Source organism: Populus euphratica, unplaced genomic scaffold (genome assembly GCF_000495115.2).
Source record: "Populus euphratica unplaced genomic scaffold, PopEup_1.0 scaffold486.1, whole genome shotgun sequence".
NCBI classification, from domain to species: Eukaryota; Viridiplantae; Streptophyta; class Magnoliopsida; order Malpighiales; family Salicaceae; genus Populus; species Populus euphratica.
In genome coordinates this window covers 66021-90636 of record NW_011500362.1, presented here as the reverse complement: position 1 = coordinate 90636, position 24616 = coordinate 66021, and the positions used below count along the sequence as shown (strand labels likewise).

The 24616-nt window shown below is 28.0% G+C and overlaps 1 protein-coding gene across 1 annotated transcript; it reads left to right on the top strand.

The window, feature by feature from the left end:
• The first annotated feature begins 19181 nt into the window (after window positions 1–19181).
• Window positions 19182–21200, top strand: LOC105114061 (cyclin-D3-3-like). The gene is made up of 4 exons (XM_011010474.1): window positions 19182–19849; window positions 19985–20186; window positions 20330–20460; window positions 20552–21200. Exons 1-4 carry the CDS (start codon window positions 19343–19345, stop codon window positions 20822–20824), a joined length of 1113 nt encoding a protein of 370 aa, XP_011008776.1. The 5' UTR covers window positions 19182–19342; the 3' UTR covers window positions 20825–21200.
• The last annotated feature ends 3416 nt before the right edge of the window (window positions 21201–24616 follow it).

Genomic DNA, 24616 nt, shown 5'->3' with positions numbered 1-24616 from the left:
AAATAATAAAATTAAAAATAAAATTTTAATTTTATAAATTATTTTTAAAAATAAATTGCAATCAAAATAATAAATATCAAATTTAATAAATAAATAAAATCAATTAAGAAAAGAATCAAGAGCAAAAAATAACAATCAAAACATAAAATTAAAGTTGATATCAAAATAAAATTAAATAAAATTCTAAGGGTTCATATTGAAAAAAAAATAAAAATAAAATTTAAAATAACATATATTTTTTTTAAAAGACTTAGGACCAAATTTAATATAATTAATAAATAATAAAATATTTTTTTAATTTTTTATAATTTCTATATAGTGTTTTCACCCAAAATAAAATTAAAAAATAATTTTTTTCTGAAAATCAAACTAAATTATTTTTTAATTAAAAATTATTTTTTATTAATCAATTTTATTAATGAAAAACAAATACAAAAAAGTTTGAAAACTAATTTTTTAAAAATATTTTTTATAGAACAAATGGCACATAATTTCTTAACATTAAAGAAATGAAGTAAAAATCTTCTTTTTTTTGTAATTATATAATCCAACTAGATTAAAAAAAAAACTTATAATACAATCAACAAATTTAACTATTTAGTATTGTTTTGATTTGGATCCTACGATTCTAAAAAAATTCTTATCATTCACTTCAAATTTAGTAATTTGGATTTGATACGAGAAATACTATGATAAAAAGTTAAAGTTTATTTTTTTCAAATTTTATCATAGATCAAATCATTTATATTTAATTGTTGTTTGATTAATCTTTATCGTTATTTTTATATTTAGTTGATTGGTTAATATTATTATCTTTCCTTTTATATATATATATATATAATTCGACTTGATTGTGTTTTACTTTTCTTTCATACTTTAAAAAATTATATTTTACATCAAACAAAAATTTTAGAAAGGATGGAAAAAAATAAAATTACACTTTTATATATATAAAGTGAGAGCTCAAGCTATAAAAGTTTTTTTTTTTGTAATTATCCATTTCTTAAGGCAAAAATAGCCCTAAAATCATTTTATTTAGACAATTAACTAAGGAAAATCTTATTGCTAAGTATTTTATTCTTAGTTTGTATTACATCATAACCTATGTTATGTTGTGGGTTGAATCAGAATTATTTTGAATATGAAAAACATATGGGCATTGCTAACATATTTTTTAATAAAAAAAATTTTTAATTGTGTAAGAGTTAATTTGATATCACTTAGCTAATCTGACAGGTCTAAAATTAACCTAGAAGATTAGAAAAACATGATTTAACTAAAAAAAAAACTTTCAAGGTAATATCTGTTTTAAAAAAACAATAAGACGACGATATGTTACATTGACTAATGTTAACTTATGAAATTCATAACTTAGGACATGAGTTTATGATAACCCTATAGAAAAAAAAATTGATACAAATTATAAAGTTCAATTTTCAATCAAACTTAATGTTGAATGATAAAATTAAAAAAATAAATAATTAAAAGAAGACCTAAAAAAAGACCCATGTAAACCCAAGTTAACTTACCAAATATGTGATTTATGTTATGAGACTAAGATAACCCCATAAAATTAAATAAAAATAAATTATAAAGTTTAGTTCTAAATATCAACCTAATGTTAAATAATGAGATTGAAAATAAATAAATAAATTACTCGGGTCGGGAGATCATTATAACTTTATAAAAAATAAATTAAAACAAATTATAAAAAAAAATTCCTAAACAACCCAATATCCAAGAATGAGATTGAGAAAAGAAAAGAAAATGGTTTAACTAAAATAAATTTCAGGACAACATCTTTTCTTAAAAAAAATACAGTGGTAATATATTGGATTAACCCGTGTCAACTTATATTATCTTACCCAATCCACAAACTAAGTCATAAGACCGTGATAAACTCATAAAAAGTACATATAAATAAATTATGAAGCTCAATTTTTAATCAACCCAATATTGAATGATGAGATTAAAAAAAAAATAACAAAAAAATAACCTTAATGAACACATGTTAACTTACCAAACTAATGACCCATGTCATGAGACCAAAATAACCCTAATAGAAACAAATTATCAAGTGCGATTTCTAATATCAACCAAATATTAAAAGATAATATTAAAATATCAATTAAAAAAAAAATGACTCAATCAACTCAAGTTAACTTATTATACTCACGATTTATATCATTAGTCTGTGATAACCCCATAGAAAAAAAATTAAAAAAAATTATAAAGTTTAATTTTTAATATTAAAAGATAAAATTGTATAAAAAATCAATTTAAAAAAGGACAAAAAATAACCCTGGTTAACCCAATTTAACTTGCTAAACTCACGACCTATATAATGAGACCATGGTATCCTCAAATAAAGTAAATTAAAATAAATTATAAAGTTCAATTATTAATATCAGTCAATATTAAAGGATAAAATTAAAAAAAATAAAAAATAACCCTGATTAACATACCAAACATGAAAGAAAAATCATATAAAAATGAAATTAAAACAAATATTATTTTTAATCAATCTAATATTAAAATAAAAAATGAAAAAATAAAATATTATTCCAATAAATAGAGCTTTATAAACAAGTGAATTCACTTTTCTTTTTAATTATTGTTACTAGCCTTGATACCTGCTGCGCTCCATTGTAGGCTAGATTAAAATTCAAGTTTAGCATAAAAAAGAAGAACATGTAAGGTTGTTATGATTTGGTTCATATAAAGAAAAATTTAAAATGAAAATAAAAAAATTAATCAATAATTATATACATAAATCTCATCCAAATCAAATTGAAACAAATATAATTTTTAATTAACTCAATATTAAAATTTAAAATTTAAAAAAAAAACACAAAAAATATTGTTCTTGTTAATAGAGATTTGTGAGAAAATAAATGATGAATACACCTTTCTTTTCAATTATTGTTATTAGTCTTGATATTTGCGCTTTACTATAGGCCAGATTAGAAGTCAATTTTAGCATAGAAAAATAAGAATATATAGCATTGTTAAGTTTTTGTTTAAACATAAAAAAAATTAAAATGAGAATAAAAAAATTGTTGTTTGTGTTTAATAAAAAAATCAATAATTATATACACAAATCAATCTTTAAAAGACTTGTTAACGATAACCAAATACTAAATCAAAAAGTTGAGATATAGATATAGATATAGATAAAAAAAAAATATATCCTTTAGTTGTACCACGTTATTTATTTATTTTTATTTAATCGCATGCCAATATTTTTTTAGAAAAAGTAAGAATTAAAATTAAAGCAATGAAAAATAATTCTCTAATATAGATCCTCTTCTTCTTATTAATTTTACTTGGCCCAAAGATATAACTTATTGCATGTAGGGTTTCAAGTTAAATTATGTTGGAGTTAGCCTCATATAACCTATTTAATTAAATGGGTCAAATCACAACTCAATTATCCCATTAAAAATCCAATTTGACCAAAAACATTTCAATTCATAGTTATTTAAGTTTTTAAAATTTAAGATGATGATATTTTTTAACAAGAGTTAACCTATTAAATAAATTATAACCCATTTAGATTTAATAAATGTGTTTTTTAAGATTGGATTTTATATATAGTTATATGATAACAAAAATAGATATACAAATGAAAGAAGTTGAGTAAAATTTAAGAAAGAAAAAAAAATGAAATATCATGAAGGGCTATACAAAAAACATGTTTGTTAATATTAGAAAAATATACTATAATATTATTAAAAACAAAGTAAATTTTGAACAATATTTCGTTAGATAATATCCCAAATATATTTTTAATTCATTTTTTAAAATGAATTTCAATTAAAAAATTCAAAGCCTAACTTGATTTTAGAAAATATAGAAATATTAAAGAGTTAACTTGTTTAACTTATTTTTTAAAATATTAAGATAATGATATTTTGAATCAAAATAAATCAATCTAGTTAATCATTAAAACTCATAATATGAGTTATTGACATACTTAAGTTTAATAAGTTTTTTTTTTATAATTCACCTTTTAATTAATTATACAATAATAAAAATAAATATTTGCAAGAAAGATACCAAAGAACATTCAAGATAAAAAATAATAATAATAATTTTAGTCACTTTAAATTTAGATTCAAGAAAAAATTAATTAAAAAAAAAACATGTCAGGTGATTGAACCTAAATAAGCCATTATACTTAACCTATAAAATAAAAAGATCATGCATGTAGGCTTGTAAGACCAAGCCTATGTACATTTTCATTTTATTTTATGGGGTTTGTTGAAAAGATAACACACCTTTTTTTATAAAAAAAAATAAATAAGCAAACATTAAACTGTCTTAAAGTATATAATTCAACCACTAAAATAGTAATTAGAAAATTATGGCTAGTGAATTTTTGGTCTAAGAAACAAATTTTTAATCTATTTTCACCTAAACAAATCAAATGAATATTCTTAAAAATGTAATCTATTAAAAATACACTTAAATCAATCCAAAAATACAAAATCAAGTCATGATTTTTTTTTTCAGTCCAATCTCTTTTTTTACCAAGAAAAGGGGGAAAGATATATAAATAAAATTCTCATTTGTCAAAAGGAACTTATTAACACAAAAAAGCTAATTTTGTCATTAGAAATTGATTATTTGTTAAATTTTTTTTCTTCTTCATCGTTTCTTAATGAGTCTCTCTCTCTCTCTCCTCTTTTAAATCTAAAAAATGCAAAATAAATGAAATAAAGTTTTGAACCAAAACATTTAATTAGAATATTAAAGAGGCTAAAAACGAAATTTAGCACAATCTAAAAGGAAAAAAAAAACAGTGGGGTGAAAAAAATAAAAATAAGTTGTTTTATCCATGATTTTGAATTGAATTCTTGAACTTTTATTTTTTTCAATCAACATAACCAAATTGTTTTTTGTAAAATTAAATATTAATTAAATATTAAGATATTTTTTTGTTATCCCAAGAATCCTTTAAGAATCCAATTAAAATAAATTATCAACTTGAGATTTTGTATAACATAAATAAAGTGGTGATTGAAATGAAAAAAATATCCCAAAAGAATAAGGAAAAAGAAGTTCAGCATTGTTTTTTTTTTTTGAATTTGTAACTGTGATGTAATTTATAATTGTAATAATTAAAGCAAGTTTCTTTGGTGGGGAAATGATGAGGCGTGAGTGGGCTTGGATGTGAAGTCCAGTCATTTATTCAATGCTTTTTTTTCCTACAATTTGCAGTACTTTTTGAGAGAGAGAGATTTGAAAAGCATTCATCAGCAAAACCCTCATAACAATAATTGAATCGCTGAGAAAAACACAGATTAAGTGGAGTATTTGCATAGACAACAAATCAAAGTCAGCGGTCAACATTTAATTAAATCCCAGGTCAAATACGTTATAGCAACTAATAATTCAGCAGGATTCCAACTTTGCATGAGCAGATTCAACTGACAGAAGAAAAGGAAGAAGAAGAAGAAGCTCCTGCTACCATCGATTCGATTGACTGGACCATTTTTTGAACCCTGTCAATGGTCTTGTGGCATTTCCATTTCCATTTTCTCTGCCCCTTTTGAACACTACTGGTGGAAATTGGGCTTTTATTTCCTTTTAAGATCTTGATGGCATGTGTTCAGGCTCGAAATAAAGTATGAAAAGGGCTCGATCGATGTGGGTCAATGACCCACATAAAAGAGATAACTGTTCGCCCAATAAACAAGCCTTTGTCTTCAGATTATTTTTTATTTTCACCTTGTTGCAACGCAATTAGCCATCCTTCCTATAGCTAGCTAACACACCATCTCGTTTCTTCCTACCATGATGATTCTTTTCCTCTCTTACATCTCTCCTTAATTTTAGCAGCCTTGTTTGTTCTTAAATGCGATTCCCAATTGACCATCGATCTTTTGTTTGCATGATTTCCAAGCCTTGAGTGCCAGCTTCATGCCGAGCACATGCATAATCATGTGTACATACATTGGTGTTGATCATATTGTCTTGAGATGGTCAGCTATATATATATATATATATAGGCTTCGTAATAGTGTAATCGAACAACAATGGAGTGGATGTCCCACTAGCTACCACCCTCACAATGATTCTAACCTTTTTCCAAATCGATTGATCACTAAAGTGTGGCGTGGAGTGGAAGGGTCATCCGGGCACCGATTCATGTTTGTGGTGTGCTTTTTTCTCAAGATTAGTCAAAGCCATGGATGCCATGATTTGGAAGGATTTTTGTTGTTTCGAATAAGTGTATGTGTTGCTAGAGTGGATGGCAAAGTAAAACATTCTCATGGTGTGTTTTTTGTCATTGATTCTGCATCGTGGGCATTGTGAAAATAACAGGCATGTAATTACTGATCAACACAATAGGTATGTTTTGTCATGAATTGCGTAGGTTGTTCTAGCTAGAACACTCTTTTATTCTGCTAAGTCCGATGAGTTAAAAACGGGAAAGGCAATGCTGGTGTTTCAGCATGAAGTATTGCGCAACACATACAGTAGGTCCGATAAGAATGGAGTCGTCGAAACCACTAGGTTGAGATTGCAGGATCCATGGATTGATTTTCACGAAGAGTTCGGTAGACTTCAAAGTGTATGCCCTTAAGCTGTATGTACAGCTAACTGTGCAAGCTAATTAGTTTAATGAATGAAAATATTCGACATTTGACTGAAATGATGCACGTAATTTGTTGCTGGTGTTAGTTTTTAGGAATTCAAGAAGAGAAAAGGGCATGCCAAAAAAGAATTCACAGTAAATAAATTAAACAGTAGCTTGAGAGTTGGTATTCGCTGGATTGCACTCCTCTTTTGCATCCAACTTCCATTGATTCCCTGCATCTATCTCTCTCTCTCTCTCTTTACCTCGCAGCTCGAGCCATGAAAGTGAGAAAAGATAAAGAAGAGAAAGAGGGCCAGGAGGCTCAAAAATAATTGGGTGCATGCAGTCTCCTAAAAGAGCCTCTCTTTGGCAAAGAAGAAACAAGTTTTTACTGTCTTTCTTGATGTAGTGGCTGGCAAACATAGTCAATTTAACGTGCAAAACAGTATCGGAAGAGCAAAACACAGTGCGAAACAAGTTGATACAAACATCAAGCTGGAAAAAGATCACAGAGAGAAGTATTCTCGTAGACAGGTTCTTTTTCGAATCCAAGCAGGCTCCCATGAATACTAAAAAGACATTGGAAACGACGGAAAGTGTAGAAATAATCTCTCTTTACCCTGAAAAGTGATGCTAATACTATAACACGAAATTAAATAAAGAAAGAAAAATAGTTTCGGCTTTTGCTTTTTCCACTTCTATGCAGGATTCGGAGGCCCAGCTGAGAGTTTTATGAGGTGACCTTTTTCTGTTGCTTTTGTTTGAATTAACGGTGATGAGGCAACAGTTTTACCTAATGCTTAACTGATTACCTTTCACGTGGTTACTTTTTATTTTTGTTTGAAAATATGTTAAGATAATTTATTTTATTTTTTAAAAATTTATTTTTAATATTAATCTATTAAAAAAAATTTGAAATAAAAAAAATTTAAAACACACTTCAACTATAATATCAAACATTAACTTTAATTAGTGGGTTATAATTATCCTCTAGAGTTAAAATTTTATGATCAATTATTAGATTATTTATCATGTTATATTGTAGATTTGATCAATTTAAAAAAGATAAAAAAAATATCTAGATAACAATAATGTGTTTTCAAGAAGAAAAAAAACTATGTAGAAATTGATCAAATGTGACTTTGTCAATTTAACAAGTCAAAAGACAACCTAGATAATAAATATATATATATATATATAATTTGACTAAATTAACTTTAATTAGTGGGTTATAATTATCCTCTAGAGTTAAAATTTTATGATCAATTATTAGATTATTTATCATGTTATATTGTAGATTTGATCAATTTAAAAAAGATAAAAAAAATATCTAGATAACAATAATGTGTTTTCAAGAAGAAAAAAAACTATGTAAAAATTGATCAAATGTGACTTTGTCAATTTAACAAGTCAAAAGACAACCTAGATAATAAATATATATATATATATATAATTTGACTAAAAAAATTTAAAATGATAACATATTGAATCGACCCGGATCAATTCATATTAACAAGTAAAATCTATTATCCATACCATGAGATTATAATAACCTCATAGAAAATAAATAAAAAAAATATGTTGAAGATCAATTCTTAATTAACCTCATGTTTGAAGAATAAATTTTTTAAAAAAAAATCATTTAAAAAAAATAAAAAATAAGTCAACCCGAGTTAATGTGTCAAATCTAGATCACAAGACCATTATAACTTAATAAAATGTTAATCAAAATAAATTATGAAACTTAATTCTCAAGCAGTTCAACATTGAAGGATAAAATTAAAAAAAACTCAAGTCAACTCAGGTTAACTTGTCAATCTCTTTACTTAGATCATGAAATTGATAAAACCTTAAAAAAATAAACCAAAATAAATTATAAAACTTAATTCTTAATCAATTTAAATAAAACAATTAATAAAAAAAACTAAAAAAAACATCTTAGCTCTCTTAACTGCATATGTCCACTTGAAATTGTTCATAGAGATAATTGTTCATATATTCTTATTAATATCTTTAATATAAACAAGAGATGTAATATTTTTTAACCAAAAGTATTTATAAAATATAAAAAAAAAGTAAAAAAAAGAGTAAAAAGATACCTCTCAAACTAAAACATCTTTATCTTATTTTTCATTGAAATATTTGTTTCATAGATAACACATTTTATTACTATTTCAAAAGCAAATTTTAATTTTAAACAATAAAATCCCAATAATTTAAATATGAATATATTAAAAAATATAAGAATTTTAAAATTTTTGAAACCTTTGTGTTTTCACAATACACAGGAAACTCTTTGAAAGTATTATCAAACCAATTTCAATTTATTAATTTTGAAACTTTCCGACCCAAATCTTTGTTTAGTCTAGATTTTAAATTAAATTATAAAGTTAATTTGGTGTTACCCAATCAACTTAAAAGATTAAAAAAAAATGCAAAAAACAGATAAAAGAATTATGGTTTAATTAAAATAAATTTAAAGATAATATTTTTTTTAATACTAAGATGATTATATATTTAAACAATCTAAGTTATTCTGTTAAACCTACAATCCAGATTTGCAAATTATTTTTATTTAATTGTTTGATAAAAAATAAATAATCACAATAAATCAATTGAATTAATTTTTTTTAAAAAATGATTAAGACAGGTTGTAAAAAAATTACTTGCTAATATTATATAAAAAATAGTTTTATTAGAGAACAAAGTAAAAAAATTAAATGAAATTTGATAAAATAATAACTAAAAAACATTCTTAATATATATATATATATAAATTTTTAATAAATTGAATATAAACGGTTGAAAAAGAAGTCATGTGTGCCCACCTAGAAGGCCTAACATGCTAAAGCGATTAAAAATAAGCTAGGGTTTGTTAATCAAGACCTATGCACTTGAGTTTTTTTTTCAATTTAAATAGATAATGAATTATTAACTAAATTTTTATTTTTCAAAAAAAAGAAAAAAAAGAAGAAAAAAATAATGCATCATTAACATCCTAAATTTCTGGTTATAGGAGAAATATTCATAAAATCAAACTAAAACATTTTTTTATCTAAAAATCTAAATTTTAATCTATTCAACATAAAAGCACTCTTATAACCTCAACTAACTATTTCTTCATCTTAAAAAACTTCTAAATGAGTTAAAAACTACAAAATTAAATTAGCAAAAAAAATTCTCTCAACCTTATTTTTTTTATAACGTAAAAGCCTCAAAACATCTCAATAGCATTTTGCCTATCAAAAGATCATTTTGACACCAAATTTGATAATTTTTATAAATGAAATCATCTCAACTAACTATTTCTTCATCTTAAAAATTTTTTAAATGAGTTAAAAACTACAAAATCAAATTAGCAAAAAAAACTCTCTAAACCTTATTTTTTTTATAACATAAAAGCCTCAAAACATCTCAATAGCATTCTGTCTATCAAAAGATCATTTTAACATCAAATTTGATAATTTTTATAAATGAAATCCGACCAATTAACCTTTTTTTTTATATTATTTTCTATACCTTTATCTTTTCTATCTTAAACTCATTAAATAAAATATAAATAAAATAAAAAATTACTAAATTATATAATTTTTAAACTAAAAGAATCCAAAAAAGAAATCTTATAAAATCTCAAGACTAAATATTAAAAAAAAAGCACTGGTTAAATCAACAACTATTTTACTAAATTTTTTTTTTCATAAAAAATAAAAAATAATTTTTTATTTATAAAATTGAGAACCGATGCTAATTCAAATTTTTTTAAGGCTATAATAACTTAATAGAAAACAATACAAAATAATTCATCAAGTTGAATCACCAAGAAATTAAGAAAAAAATTGATGGTCATAGTAAAAAAAAAATAAAGGACCAGTTTTTTTTTTAAAAAAATAAAGGGCAGTCATTTTATCTTACTCTAAATTTTTATCCCTTCATTTCTAATGTTTCACAAATAATCAAATTGAATATTTTTTTTGCAAAATCTAATTCAATGTTAAGGATGTTTATTTAGACCGAGTTCACCTGAAAAAAATATAAAATAAATTATTAAATTTAATAATTAATTAATGTAATATGAATGAATGAAATTGAAATTTCTTTTTTGATAAGATGAATGAATGAAATTTCTGAATGAAATTGAAATTTCTTTTTTGATAATCCTGAGAAAAAAAATTGAATTAACCAAAAAAAATCATTGTTCAAATTCTCGGTGCTCTGTTTCACTAGTGTTTTCCTGATTCCTTATATTTTTTAATTTAATTTAATTGTAATTGTAACGTCAAGGGTAGGCACAAAAGGGCCCTCGTAAAAATGATTTAAATATGGACATGTCATGATTACATTGCAGCTGGGAAAGAGATTGCAAATGCAAACGTTAACCTAATTAAGCATGATTAAGTTTGTTTAGTTTATTCATTTTTGAAACTCTATAACCAGTCTACGCTAAGTCTACATAAAGATTGCACAATAAAAAATATTTACGAAAATAATTTAGTTATTGACGCACCTAATATTAAATTATCTTTTTATCTTTTATCCCATCCAAAAATTAAATTATTTGGCGAACACAGCTACACGATTCCAAAGATCAGTAGCTTTTCAAGCGCAAGTGGTTTGGTAGTGTTTTATATTGTGTTTTGAAAGTATTATTAAAAAAATTTAATTTTTTAATTTTAAATTAATTTTTTATGTTTTTAAATTATTTTTATGTATTTATATCAAGAAAATTATTTTTTAAAAAATTAAATATTATTTTAATATAAAAAATACTTTAAAAAATATTCGGAAATCAAGTAGTTAAAATTAGTAGCTTCTAATAAAACTCAAGGACAGATTCACTGGCAAGAACACATACCGAGTTAAACATTACAGTGGATGTCATTAACATTAAAAAAGAAGAAGCAGCAAGGGCCAAGCGTAATTAGCAGAGGGAGTGTTCTTGGGATACTAAACACTAGTAGTAACGTGCCTCGTTACGCAGGAGCAGCTACTGTCTATAATGGTGGCCAATTATTTGGCCATTAATGGATAATATTGGAGAAATAAATTGAGTAGGAATGGGAGACATCAAGGGAAGCGTACGGCGGGCGTTTCTGGCAGACAAGACGGCAGCAATTATGATAAGGTGACGACAGATGAGAGAGACGGAGAGGTTTCTTGGGCTTGGCTGTTTTCAATGCAAACCTCCTCCTCCTCCTCTCTCTCTCTCTCTCTCTCTCTCTACCTTTCCAATGCAAAACAAATACAAGATAAATAGACATCTCCCCTTTTATTTCCCATGAGTTGTCCCTTTTCTACTCACTGCCCTCGAGGCTGTTTCCAACGGGATATTTCTCGTTAATTACAAGTTAGCTCGTAATGAACTTGTTTTGTTTGAAAAAGATTATACTAAGAATGGACTTGTTTCCTTGGGGGCATACTAAGGCCCTGATTGATTTTTATATTTAAAAATTAATTTTTATATTTTAATTAATATTTTTTTATATTTTCAAATTATACTTTTTATATTTTAATTAATATTTTTTTTATATTTTCAAATTATTTTGATAAATTAATATTAAAAATATATAATATTTTTTTAATATTTTTTCTAAAAAAATACTTTACAAAATAATTACAATTATATTTTCAAATCTCCCATACAATCTCATCTTGAGAAACAAGTATTTTAGAAATAGTATGTTTGGTATTGTGGTAATTTTTGTAATTATAATTTAAAAAAATTATTTTATAAAAAGTATTTTTAATTAAAGCTGGTTTGATATTTATATGTGTTTGGTTAAAATTATGGTTGAAATTGAGATTGAACAAAAAAATAATTTAATATGTTTGGTTAATAATGCCTTTCAAATTGAGGTTATAAAATAATTTTAAAAAATATATATTAATATTGATGATTTTTAATTTAAATATTATAAATTTAATTACTGTTATTACATCATAAAATAAATAGTGATTTATATAAAATATTTTTTATTGTTTTATTAAACCATCTAAAATTTCATCACGAATGAAATACAACCAACAAGAACTATAATTTTTTTAGTTTCTTAAACACGTAACAATATCAGTTAAATATCATTAGAAATAAAATTGAGATTACACTTAAATTTTATAAATACTATATCATTAAGGGATCTCCATTTAATTTATATAATATCATTAAATAACATTAAATACTATTTTTTAAAATAAAATATAATTAAAAATTAAAAATAATATTTTTATTTTACAGGATGAGCTGGAATTCAATACATTTAGTTTTAAATAGATGCAGAACAATAAAAACAGTAAAATTACCTAAGCGAACAATAAAAAATGAATCACTCTCCACGTAAGCAGCGAAGAGCTGCCTTTTCTCATTGTGTTGCAAATGCAGATAATAATAAAGCCCATAAACAGTAAATGATATTTTTTTCATTACTAAATGGAACATCACAGTAACTTAAATGGAACGATGTGTCGTTAACTTAACTAGAACGACATGTTGTTTTGAAGTTTTGTCTGTCTCCGCTTGTATTTTTACATCTTTGCTTATATTTTTACAGGGATACAAAACATGCAAGGAATTTTGCCAAGTGTGTACGTGATTCCAGATATGGCGTTATATATAAACTAGGTATCAATTATTTTAACTTCACTAATCAATTCTATAATTCTTCCTCGTTCTCTCAGAATCATGAATTGAATCTAAAATAACTTTTTTGCGTTTGACAATAAAATAAGAGAGAGAGAGAGAGAGAGAAGCGCTTTTCCAAGAGACTTTTGGGGGAGTAAAATGACCCTCACATCTTGCCAGCTAGAAATGCTTGCGCCCACATGCAAGGAAAGATTCAAGCTCAAATCAAGGGAGTAATGAGCCTTATCGGTATCGGAGTTATCCCTAGCAAACGGGGCTAACATTTGCAGCACCAAGGCCTTTAATTCCCTCCCATAACAGAGAAATTTCAGCTTAATTTTTTCTTATTAATCTCACCTATTTTAAAATTAACAATTATATAAGCGTGACAAGAAAAAACTCAAATTCTAAGGTTAAAATTGAAGCTTAATTAACTGTGCATTGACCCTGCTCCGTCCAACTCATTTCCTTTTGTCTTACATAGCTCTGCTGTCATTTCACCGAATATTGTTTTGCTGGGCATGTGAAGAAGAGATTTCTACGGCACTTCCCTAACCAATCCCCAGAAAATTGCAATTGCTTCCCAAGAACGGAAGAAATGCTTGCAAGGAATAGTATCCCATCATCGTTCAAAACGTCCAAACGACAAGAAATTAATTCCCTTGTGTTTTAACTGTGATCTGGTAATGACTCTCGGGTTTATACTAACGCCCCAGGAGGACAAATCCGTTTAGGCATTCAATTTCGGCTATCATGACGACTTGGGAAGTCTGAATAATTATGCTTCGAGCATCAGTGCGCTTTAAGGAGAGAATACTCAACGAGCAGTTCTCAATCATTATTCCATATGACAGAGAGGCGAGTAAAGAATTCGAGAGAGAGAAGGGTTATTGTATGCCTGCCTGCTAAAAGATTATTACGGCAGTGTTTTGTAGGAGTTCTTTAAAATAAAGATATTTTTTATATGAGTATATTAAATTATTTCGCAACTCGTGAAGGAGGTAGTTTTCATTTAAATGTTTTGACTAGTCAAAATAATAAATATAAATATAAACTCGATTTAATCTGATGAATACTCACTGTCATCTTTAGCCACAGTGAATCCAGCTTGCCACTTGTTTGATTTAAATAAAACAGTAACAAGATTCGTTGCTCCACGTGCAAACGCCAAATCGAACCAGCTAAGCCCGCTGTGCACGCGGCTCACCCATGGCGGGAAAACGCCACTACGGTGGTGAGTAATAATAGCACGGGAAGAAAAGCAGTGGAAAAGAACGGCCACCGGAGCCTGTATTTCTCTTGTTGGTTTTTGCTCTTCGAGAAAACTATAACTGATGTATTAGTTTTCTCCTCCTTTAATATTTTTAATTTCTTTCAGTGATAAAGATTTACATGATTCAGACAACATAGGATGAAGAATATATATATATATATATATATCTGACATTTTTATACGAGAAAAATTTAAAAATGCCATTAAACTAACCGAAAACAGCGGGAGAATGGATCGAGAGACAAGTTTTATTACAGTGCTCTTTTAAATTGAATTCTGTGTGTCATACAAATTTAAAATTTTATTTTATTTAAAATTAATTTTTTTTGTTATTAGATATTTAAATATATTAAAATTAAAATAAATTATTTTAATATATATATTTTTTTTTAAAAAACCAACTTTACAACCTTACTGAAAACTCATAAAAGCAGCCTTGGCGCGTGCACAGTCTACCGTTACAGATTCTGACAGTCTCCGTTCGATACGGTCAACGCTTCCGACGCTTTCCAGAACCACACTTACATCTGCTCGTGTCAATCACATACACGGATCTGTGAGAACTTGTAAAGCACGGGTTTTCTTGAAAGGCGACGTTAGATATCGGTTTTGGTATGGTCATCGTATGCTTACACGCAGTTTATCTCTTTTAGTTTTTAGATTTTTATTTTTATTTTTCTCGGGAAATATCGGCGATGCACTTCGAGTGGCGGTTAGTTTTTCCTATCCACCTTATTGTACTTTTAGAAGGTAATTGTATCCCCTTTCATTTATAATTTTTTTTTAATATAAATATATTGATTAATTTATTTATATATATATATATATTGATTAATTTTACATAATATAAATATATTGACTAATTTATTTATATATATATATATTGATTAATTTTACAATCATTAAAATTAATAATTATATAAATTTTTAATAACGATGAAATTTATGAGATTTAAACCGTTGATATTTATCTTTAATAATTTTAAAATTTGTAATATTCTAATCAGTGACCTTTTTAAAAAGCAAATTCAAAATTCGGTGACCTTTTTAAAAAGCAAATTCAAAATTACAGATCTCAGTATTATAATAATTTTTTAATTTTATTATCATTCTTGGATTTATCTTGTTAAAAAACTTTTAATGGTATTCATAATATTATAATTGAAGTTTAGTATATTTATAAATTTTTTCTCTAATTTTTTTATATTTTAAAGTATATTGTTATTCTAAATATCAACAAATTATAAAAGTCATGTTTTTCAATTACAATATATATAAATCATGCTATTTTATTAATTCTTTTAATTATGTTATTTTATGAATATTTTTAAAATATATATTAAAAATAAGAAGTAGCCCTCTTTCCATTAACCATCCATACTAAAGGAAAAGAAATATCTATTCACGAGCTATTGATGGTATTTATTTGTGATTTTTATTAATGTTATTGAATTTATATTATTAAGAGTTTTTAAATGGTATTTGTAGTATTATGTTTGAAGTTTTAGTATCTACAATATTTTTTATTTTGTTTTAACCCTCATCTCTCCTATTATTTAATATTTTTTTAAAAGGATATTGATATTTTAAACATCAACAAGTTATAAAAATTATTTTTTTCAATTGTGATATGAATAAATTATATTATTTCATTAACTTTTTTATTGTGTTATTTTTTTATTTTTTAATATGCTAAAAAAAATAACCCTCTTTTATATTTTAAAGTATAAGCATTCTAAAAGGCTCTAAAAACTATTAATAAAAATTATATTTAATCCCTGGTAGATAATAGTAGCATTACACGTTAGTTTTGTGTATATAAGTTATATATTTCCTTTTTTATTTTATTATGAATTATCTTTAATTCAACTTGCACTTATTTATATAGCATATTTTCTTATAAATTCTGAAATTTTTTCTATCAAGTTTCTTTGCTTGCATCGTAGGCTAAAGATAAAATAGGAAAACAACAAAATTAAAAAAAATTCTTAAAGAGAATAATAAATCACTTATAGAAAATTCAATATATATTTTGTTTATAATCAATTCTTTAAAATAGGTTTGATGAAAAAAGCTTTACGTAGATACTGTTTGGTGTTATGGTTATGTATAAGGTTGAGGGGCAACCACAGCGCCGTGTGTTTTGTAAATGTTAAACGTGATGTTCTTTTTGTGGGATCCACCATAAAAGTGTGTTTGAAACTGTATTTTTATCAAAAACATGAGAATCATGCTTCTTAACCTCAGTTTCTTCATAACCACGATAAAAAACTGGAAAAATAGCCAACAGCCGGAAAATTAAACTCCATCTCCTTGATTCCTTAAAAATTCCATAACAAAACTAAAGAACATTTCATCGACCATAATCATAATAAAAAACTGGAAAAATAGCCAACAGCTGGAAAATTAAACTCCACCTCCTTGATTCCTTAAAAAATCCATAGCAAAACTAAAGAACATTTCATCGACCATAAAACATACTTATTGAGCCATTGGAGGAAAACAAACTTCCTAGTTCCTCCTTGATTCCTAAAAATAATCCTTACAAAAATTCCAATAGCCCACTAATCACAAATTAAAGCCATTAGAGGAAAATCAAACCTCTCAATTCCTCCCTAATTCGTCAAAAAAAAATCAGAGAATTAAAGAGCCAATAGTGAAGCTTGATTATTGTTGGTCATATTCGACTCATCCTTCTAAAAATAAATTTGTAGATTTGTCTCCTCTAACCATATTCCCTCCTTCACTGTGGAAACAAATTTTCCTTAATTTTTTCTACTCTAAATGCGCTTTTATGTTGTTGATCAGCAGACAAATGTATTTTACTCATTTTTGCTTTTTCTTTCATAATGAGTAATGTTGTAGTTGCCAAAATAAGAATAATTTTGGTGTTGTACGGATTTGTTAATATTTAGCTTGTCTGCTGTTGTTCCTGTGATCTTATGATTGTGGTTATGTAGTTTATGCTTGCAGTTGCTTTTACAGTGAATAAATTTTGGCAAATATGCTGAGCTTGTGCAAAATTGGTTTTGGGTTTCTCTTTGTTTTGTAGTTGTCGAACTTAGAATAAATTTGGTAATAATAATTTATTATTTTTTAGGTTGTTTGTTATGGTTCATGTGACGTTGCAAAGAAATATTCCGTTCCAACTTAATAATTTATAAAAAACATGGGTGAATGTTGAGTTTGATCTGAAATTCATATTACACTTAAATTGAGTTCGGATTATAAATTGTAATAAGTATTCATCTCGTCAATGTCTAGTTTTCCTTGACATCATTCTATTTCCCGCAACCGAAGTTCTTATATTGTAATAACAAACGATTCTGCAACTTACTTCTTCACTTTGATGTATCAAGTAGCCATGTGGATTTGTTTCAACTCCACAACTGTAAATGGTTGCTTGTTTGTTCAATTATTTTTGAAAATTGTATTTGTATTATTGATGAATTTCTTTGTAGTTTTATGTTAGTGTAAGAGGCACAATAATTTGGCAATAAAAAAAGAGAAGCTGCTGTAAAATCAAATAATGTGTTTCTATTTTTTACAATTACGTAACTGCTTGCCTATTTGTTTGTGCTGGAATAAAACTTTAGGTGTTTGTTTTTAGTTCTTGTTTGCAATACTATGACCATATGTTCTTGTCATTTATGTTAAATAACCATAACCATTATTAGGTTTGCATACTGAAATTAAAATGTATTATGTTAGTTGCATCAATGACATTATATAATTATAATAGAAGGAGATCGCATGACGACGTTGTATTTATAAAATTTGACCGTAATTCTAATTTTGTTTTTGATGATATTTTACCCGATGTTGTTGCACGCACAAGAAGCCAAAGAAATTATAGTTAAGGCAAGATGGATTTTAGACATGATGGAATTGCAGATAGTTTAATGGAACAATAAAAAATACACTATATAAAGTATTTTTATTTTATGATATAATAGCAATAATTAAATCTATAATATTTCAATAAAAAAACATCAATATTAATATAAGTCTATTTTAATTATTTTACACCTTGAATCTGTAAAGGCTTGATTGTCTGAGATTATGGTAATGGTGACAGATCACAGTGTTTTTTGCTTTGTTATATATCTTTTGAGATTTGTTTTAAATTATGTTTGATATCAATATAATAAAATAATCTAAAAAAATTTAAAGAAATTATTTTTAGAAAAAAATAAAAAAATTTCATTATTTTTTAAAACGCGGTTTGCATCACGTTCTTGAACAGTTACCAAACACACAAAACTATTTTTTTATTTAATCTCAATTTTAATTATATTTTTTATTAAATAATCACTAAATAAAACCAATCTTAACTAAAAATGTTTTCTTTAAATAAGTTTTTTAAATTATAATTATAAAAATTAGTGTAATATTAAATATTAAATGCAAGGAAGAATTCGACAATAAAAGAAGCTCCAAAACTTAAAGTGAGGTTGCTAATCCAATCAATTTCATCGTTGTGGATTATTTGATTAATAAAAAATCTAAATAATAGATTTTTTTTTTTACTTTTATAATATTATTTACTAAAATATTATTTTTTTCAAATATATAAATCTAACGAAAATACAAATAATAATAATAATAATAACAAGGTAATAACGGAAAGCGCAGTGAGAAAAAGAAAAGAAAAGGGCAAAACAAGAGACAGGCGTGAAGAGTTCTAAGATTAAACCCCTTCACTCGCTTACTCTATTTGTCTCTCTCCATCTCAGTAGGGCCTCATAGAGAGAGAAAGATATGCAATATATGCAAAGAGAAGCTTGAGAGATTTTTATCTTCCTTTTTCATTTTTGATGGTGTTCTATAATGAGAAGAGGATTAAATCTCTTCTTCTCTGAAGAAGATGTCTTTCTTACAACAACAAGAGACTCATAATCAAAGCCTAGCATTGGCCCTTGACGGGCTTTATTGTGAAGAGGATGGATTTGGAGAGGATTATTCTTGTGCTCTTGATGATGAAACTAGCGAGGTTTATGATCAAAATGTGAAAAAGGAGCAAACTTTATCTTCTGTTTTGCTTGAGGAAGACTTGTTTTGGGAAGATAACGAGTTACTGTTTTTAATCTCCAAAGAGAAAGAGACCCATGTTGTTTTTGATAGTGTAGGATCTAGAGATGGATCTTTAATGGTGGTTCGCAGAGAGGCTGTTGAGTGGTTTTTGAGGGTAAAGGCACATTATGGGTTCAGTGCTTTGACTGGTGTTCTTGCTGTCAACTACTTTGATAGGTTCATTTCAAGTTCAAGGTTTCAAAGAGATAAGCCATGGATGGGTCAGCTTGCTGCTGTGGCTTGTTTGTCTCTGGCTGCTAAAGTGGAGGAAACCCATGTGCCCCTTCTTTTAGACTTGCAAGTATGTGCAAAATTTGCAATCTCGGTGTTTGTCAAAATGTCCTCATTGTGTCTATTGAACCAATTATCAATCTTTAATTTTGTGTTTTCTCGAGTTATTAATTACGGGGTTTTGTGTTTTTCTTTGATTTTTCAGGTGGAGGATGCAAAGTACGTTTTTGAAGCCAAGACCATAAAGAGAATGGAGCTGTGGGTGCTGTCAACTCTTCATTGGAGGATGAATCCTGTAACCTCAATTTCTTTCTTTGATCACATTATAAGGAGACTTGGATTAAAAACCCACTTGCATTGGGAATTTTTATGGAGGTGTGAGCGTTTACTTCTTTCTGTCATTTCTGGTAAGCAATTAAAAAGTCTATTGTTTCATTGCTTATCAGTGGATTCACTAGTATCAAACATTTAATGCATCGGACTTGAGTTTTAACTAATTTTTCAGTTTCTTTCATATTCATGATTTCCAATGTTTGGATTTTTATTTCAGATTCAAGGTTCATGAGTTATCTTCCTTCTATATTAGCTACTGCGACAATGTTGCATGTTATCAAGGAGGTTGAGCCACGTAATCAACTGCAATACCAAACTCAGCTTATGGCTGTGCTAAAAACCAATGAGGTTTGTTTGCTGTTAACGCGGTTCCCCTGTTTCATTGTGATCCTAAATCTACTGCTTTGTGAAGGAATTTTGAACTTCTACATTTTAACAGGATGAAGTGAATGAGTGTTACAAGCTCATTTTAGAGCAACCAGGCAGCCAAAACCAACGCCACAAGCGCAAGTACCTGTCCACACCCAACAGCCCAAATGGTGTCATTGATGCATCTTTCAGCTCTGACAGCTCAAATGATTCGTGGGCTGTGGCATCATCAATCTCATCATCATCATTGCCTCAATTCAAAAGAAGTAGAGCCCAGGTTCAGCAGATGCGATTGCCTTCACTAAACCGTATGTGCGTGGACGTGCTTAGCAGTCCTCATTAGTCTTTCCCTGTCTCAGTGCCTCGAGCTATCATAATCTTCCTGTTTTGCGTATTAATTGTTGTATGTGTAAAAGGTACAGACGTTTTATGTTGCATGAATTAGACATTTCCGGCCAAATCTTTGAAACTGACTCATTCTTGGATGAGAAATGAGGTATCTGCTCTGCTCTCTCTTTGTTCGAGAGAGGAATGAAGAGATTGTGGTGTTTTTCCAATAGGTATGAACATGATGTCTGTATTTCAACCGTTGCTCTATTAAATGTTACATGATTCACTAGAATAAACCCAAGATTATCCTGTTATTGTTCACTTCAATCACATTAGTTTTTGTAGAAGTTGAACCATAGAAAGAGATTGGCGTGAGATTTTCAGTGGAAGACAGTTCTTGTTAGGTTGTTCATAAAACAAGACCAATCTCTCTATATCTGTTCTAGTGATATTCTAGCACATAACCTTTACAACTGTTCTTCTAGTGTTTTTGTTTCTCTGTTATGGCACAAGATCAGCGAGGACTGTTGTATCCGTGAACGGTAGGACCTAAACTTTGTCCTTGCTTTTTGACATCCTTGCATGTCATGTTGTGTAAAGTACTTGGTGTTTTTAACCAAAAAATCTTGATGGGTGCTATAGTGATTTAACCTAAGTTGATCCCTAATTTTGCTGGGCATCCGGCTTACCAGCAAGCTTTGTTCATCAGCTGAATTTTGGTACTTTTAGGAGCGCTGTATAAAGTGTTTCTCAGTTGGTTTAAACTATGCAGAATAGTGGTTTCATGGATTTCACATACCCAACTCTTGAAGGCAGCCATCTTAATCTAAGATTGTGTACAGGAGAAGAACTAAATGCATGAATTGTTTACTGCACTAGTTGTTTCACCTTAACAAGGTTAACCTGTATTTCATGGAAACAAAGTGAGTTAAATGTTGCATAATTGTCATGATGTTAAATACGAGTCAAACTATTTAATGCTCTATGGGTTTTTTCTTTTGTTAGTGAAATTGTGAGACAGTGGTATGATAATAGGTAGCAGCATCAGTGGTAATGACGGCAATGGCAGCCTGTGTTTTTGGGTGTAGTGATTATTTTTTAAATTTATTTATTTTATTTGAAAATATTTAAAAAGTGATGTTTATATTTTTTAAAATTTATTTTCTATATTACCATATTAAAATGATTTAAAAACAGAAAAAAATTATTTTTAAAAAATTATTTTTAATAAAAAATAGGATGAATTGGTAAATATCTTTTTAGTTTATGAGATGTTTAAGAATGTTGTAAAATTTTTTTAAAGTGTATTTTTTAATATTTTAAAATTTATTTTTAACATTACAATGTTAAAAATTTTAACTCGAAAAATAATTAGATTTTAATAAAAAAAGCAAATCTAGCCATTAATGTAAATTTACATTTTATCTATTGCAAAACTCATCCAAAGAGATTAAAATATAATTTTGCTAACTACCAACATGATCTAAAATTATTAAACTGAACATCAAATTCCTCAGGCAACAACCAGAATTACCAAATCCCAATTCTACTCAAAGGCATATATGTCAGCTTATCAGCCTTGTGAATTAGATTTCATAAATCTGGTCGGCTAATTTACTGCTTTGAAGTTCAACAAGCATTGCATCGTCTACTGTATAAAAAGACAGTTCCAAGGATTTTGCCCTGTTGGGAACCACCACCAAGCGATAATCCTTTAAAGCAAAAGTTGCAAGCATCGAGTAAAACCTCTATGATGATTGTGACCACCCAATAGCCAGCCATTTGATGATTATGCGTGTTTGGCGAGGAGAAGGAGAATAAGCTTGTGCACTCTTTTTGCATGAACTGAGGCAAGACATCTTTTCAAGAATGCACGAGCAAAGAACAAAAACATGATAGACGCTGCCCTCTGCTCCACAACTCCACCGTCTTCACTTGCTTCAAATTGATACGCCAGGCTTGGAAAAAAAGGAGTTCTATAACGAGGAAAGAAAAAAGCACTTTGAAAACGCAGCTGGTTAAAGCCACATTGATTTCTAGTCCGTACATATTCCTCTCTTGTCAAGGGGTTACGTGCGAAAAAGGGAAAAATCAATCTGCTACAGCCTGCAGTCTTCTGACTCTTCTCAGCATTACACTAGTCCCAGATAAATAACACGGCTAAATCAGAGATTATATTTGCATTTCCCGCGGATGAAGGCGGTATTGCTTACAAAAAACACAAGTATATTTTTTTGATTACCCATGAGTGGCTCATGTTTTTGTGAGCTCAAAGTCTCGAGAGGTCTAATCAGGATGTAGGAATGGGGCATTTAAGGCAGGACCCCACTGGATTCAAGGCCTCACCAGCTGTGCTAGAATGTAAATTCAGAGCTGTGAGCTGAAAACAGAAAAGAAAAAGGGTACAGAAAGGGGTTTCACATGGGCAGATAAGAGGTGGGAAATGATGTACAAAAAAACATGACAGCTCTTATTAAGAAATAGACGAAACATCCATGATTAAGAAGATGTATGAGGTCCATAATGTACAGCCAAAATGCATGAGTTTCCACTGAACATAGTAATTTGGTTTGAATTAAGTGGCGCAGCACATGATTTCGAGCAACATTGATTTACATTTAGAATCTCAATTCTCAAACTGAAAAAGAGGTCCTGCTCCTGTACACAGTATAGACATCGTCTTGTTGTTGCATTTACTCGTGGGAACACAAGTCTATTTATGAGCATTGCCTGTCAACTTTAAGCAGTTCATTGATCACCCAACAAGAAACTGGATCTTGAAATACACTTGAAATCCTGCCAACAAATGACCTCACCAAACTAGGTTTCAAAGCATTTAACCTGTCAGATTCCAGCAATAGATGATCGAATTGGAAATAAAGCGACTCACCTATACGCATACCTGAAATTAAATCTTTGATCGTTTGAAGGTGTTTCCTGAGCAATATCGTACTGCTAGGTGCATATCATAAATACTTTATATGCATCAATCACTCAGATGTCAGTCTACGAGACTGGAGTATGATTGTTTTGGTTTTGGACATCTTAAGTAGTCGTTCAGTTTTAGATTATCTTTGAGCCTGAAAGCATAAGAAACCTGGGTTTCTTTCTGGTCTGTGAGTCTGGTAGGGGCAGGTTCACAGTATACCAGGACCTTGATCATATTTATCAAGAGGGTGATTGGGTCTGAGAGAGCTGCCATGGCCAATCTTCATGATGGCTTTTGCAATTGTAATTATGCTTTAAGTTAATACTCTGACCATCCATTTTAATATAAAAAACCTTAAAAATCCTAACATTAATCGATTACATAGATCCTTTTAGGGTTCTTGTTGGATCTTCTAGTGTTGGTGGAAAAGAATTATCCCAGGAAGGCATCATGAAGATGGTAATCACAGATCAACTACCAAAAAAGCCATAACCCTTCCCCTCTTATTTTTACTCTCCTTTTTTATTCGCAGCCTAGACAGGCCGGAAGCTGGGCTGGGCTGGGCTACGGATCTATTTTAAAAAATTGAAATAATTTAGATTTAATATGTCCTTGCAATTTGAGGTCCAAAAATAAAATAAAATTAAACCCTGGGCATTATAATTTTTATATAAAGCAATACATACCCATGCATGGTTAACAAGCAATTCACTGTCAAGAATGGAAACGAAGGTTAAAGTTGATCTTTAATGAAATAACTTTTCATTATGTGGGGTTTTATTTTAATACCAACACAAGCTTAAACTTAACCAAGCCTCCTTTAATAATATATCTTCAAAAACTTATAAATGGAAGAAGAAACCAAATAAGAAACCA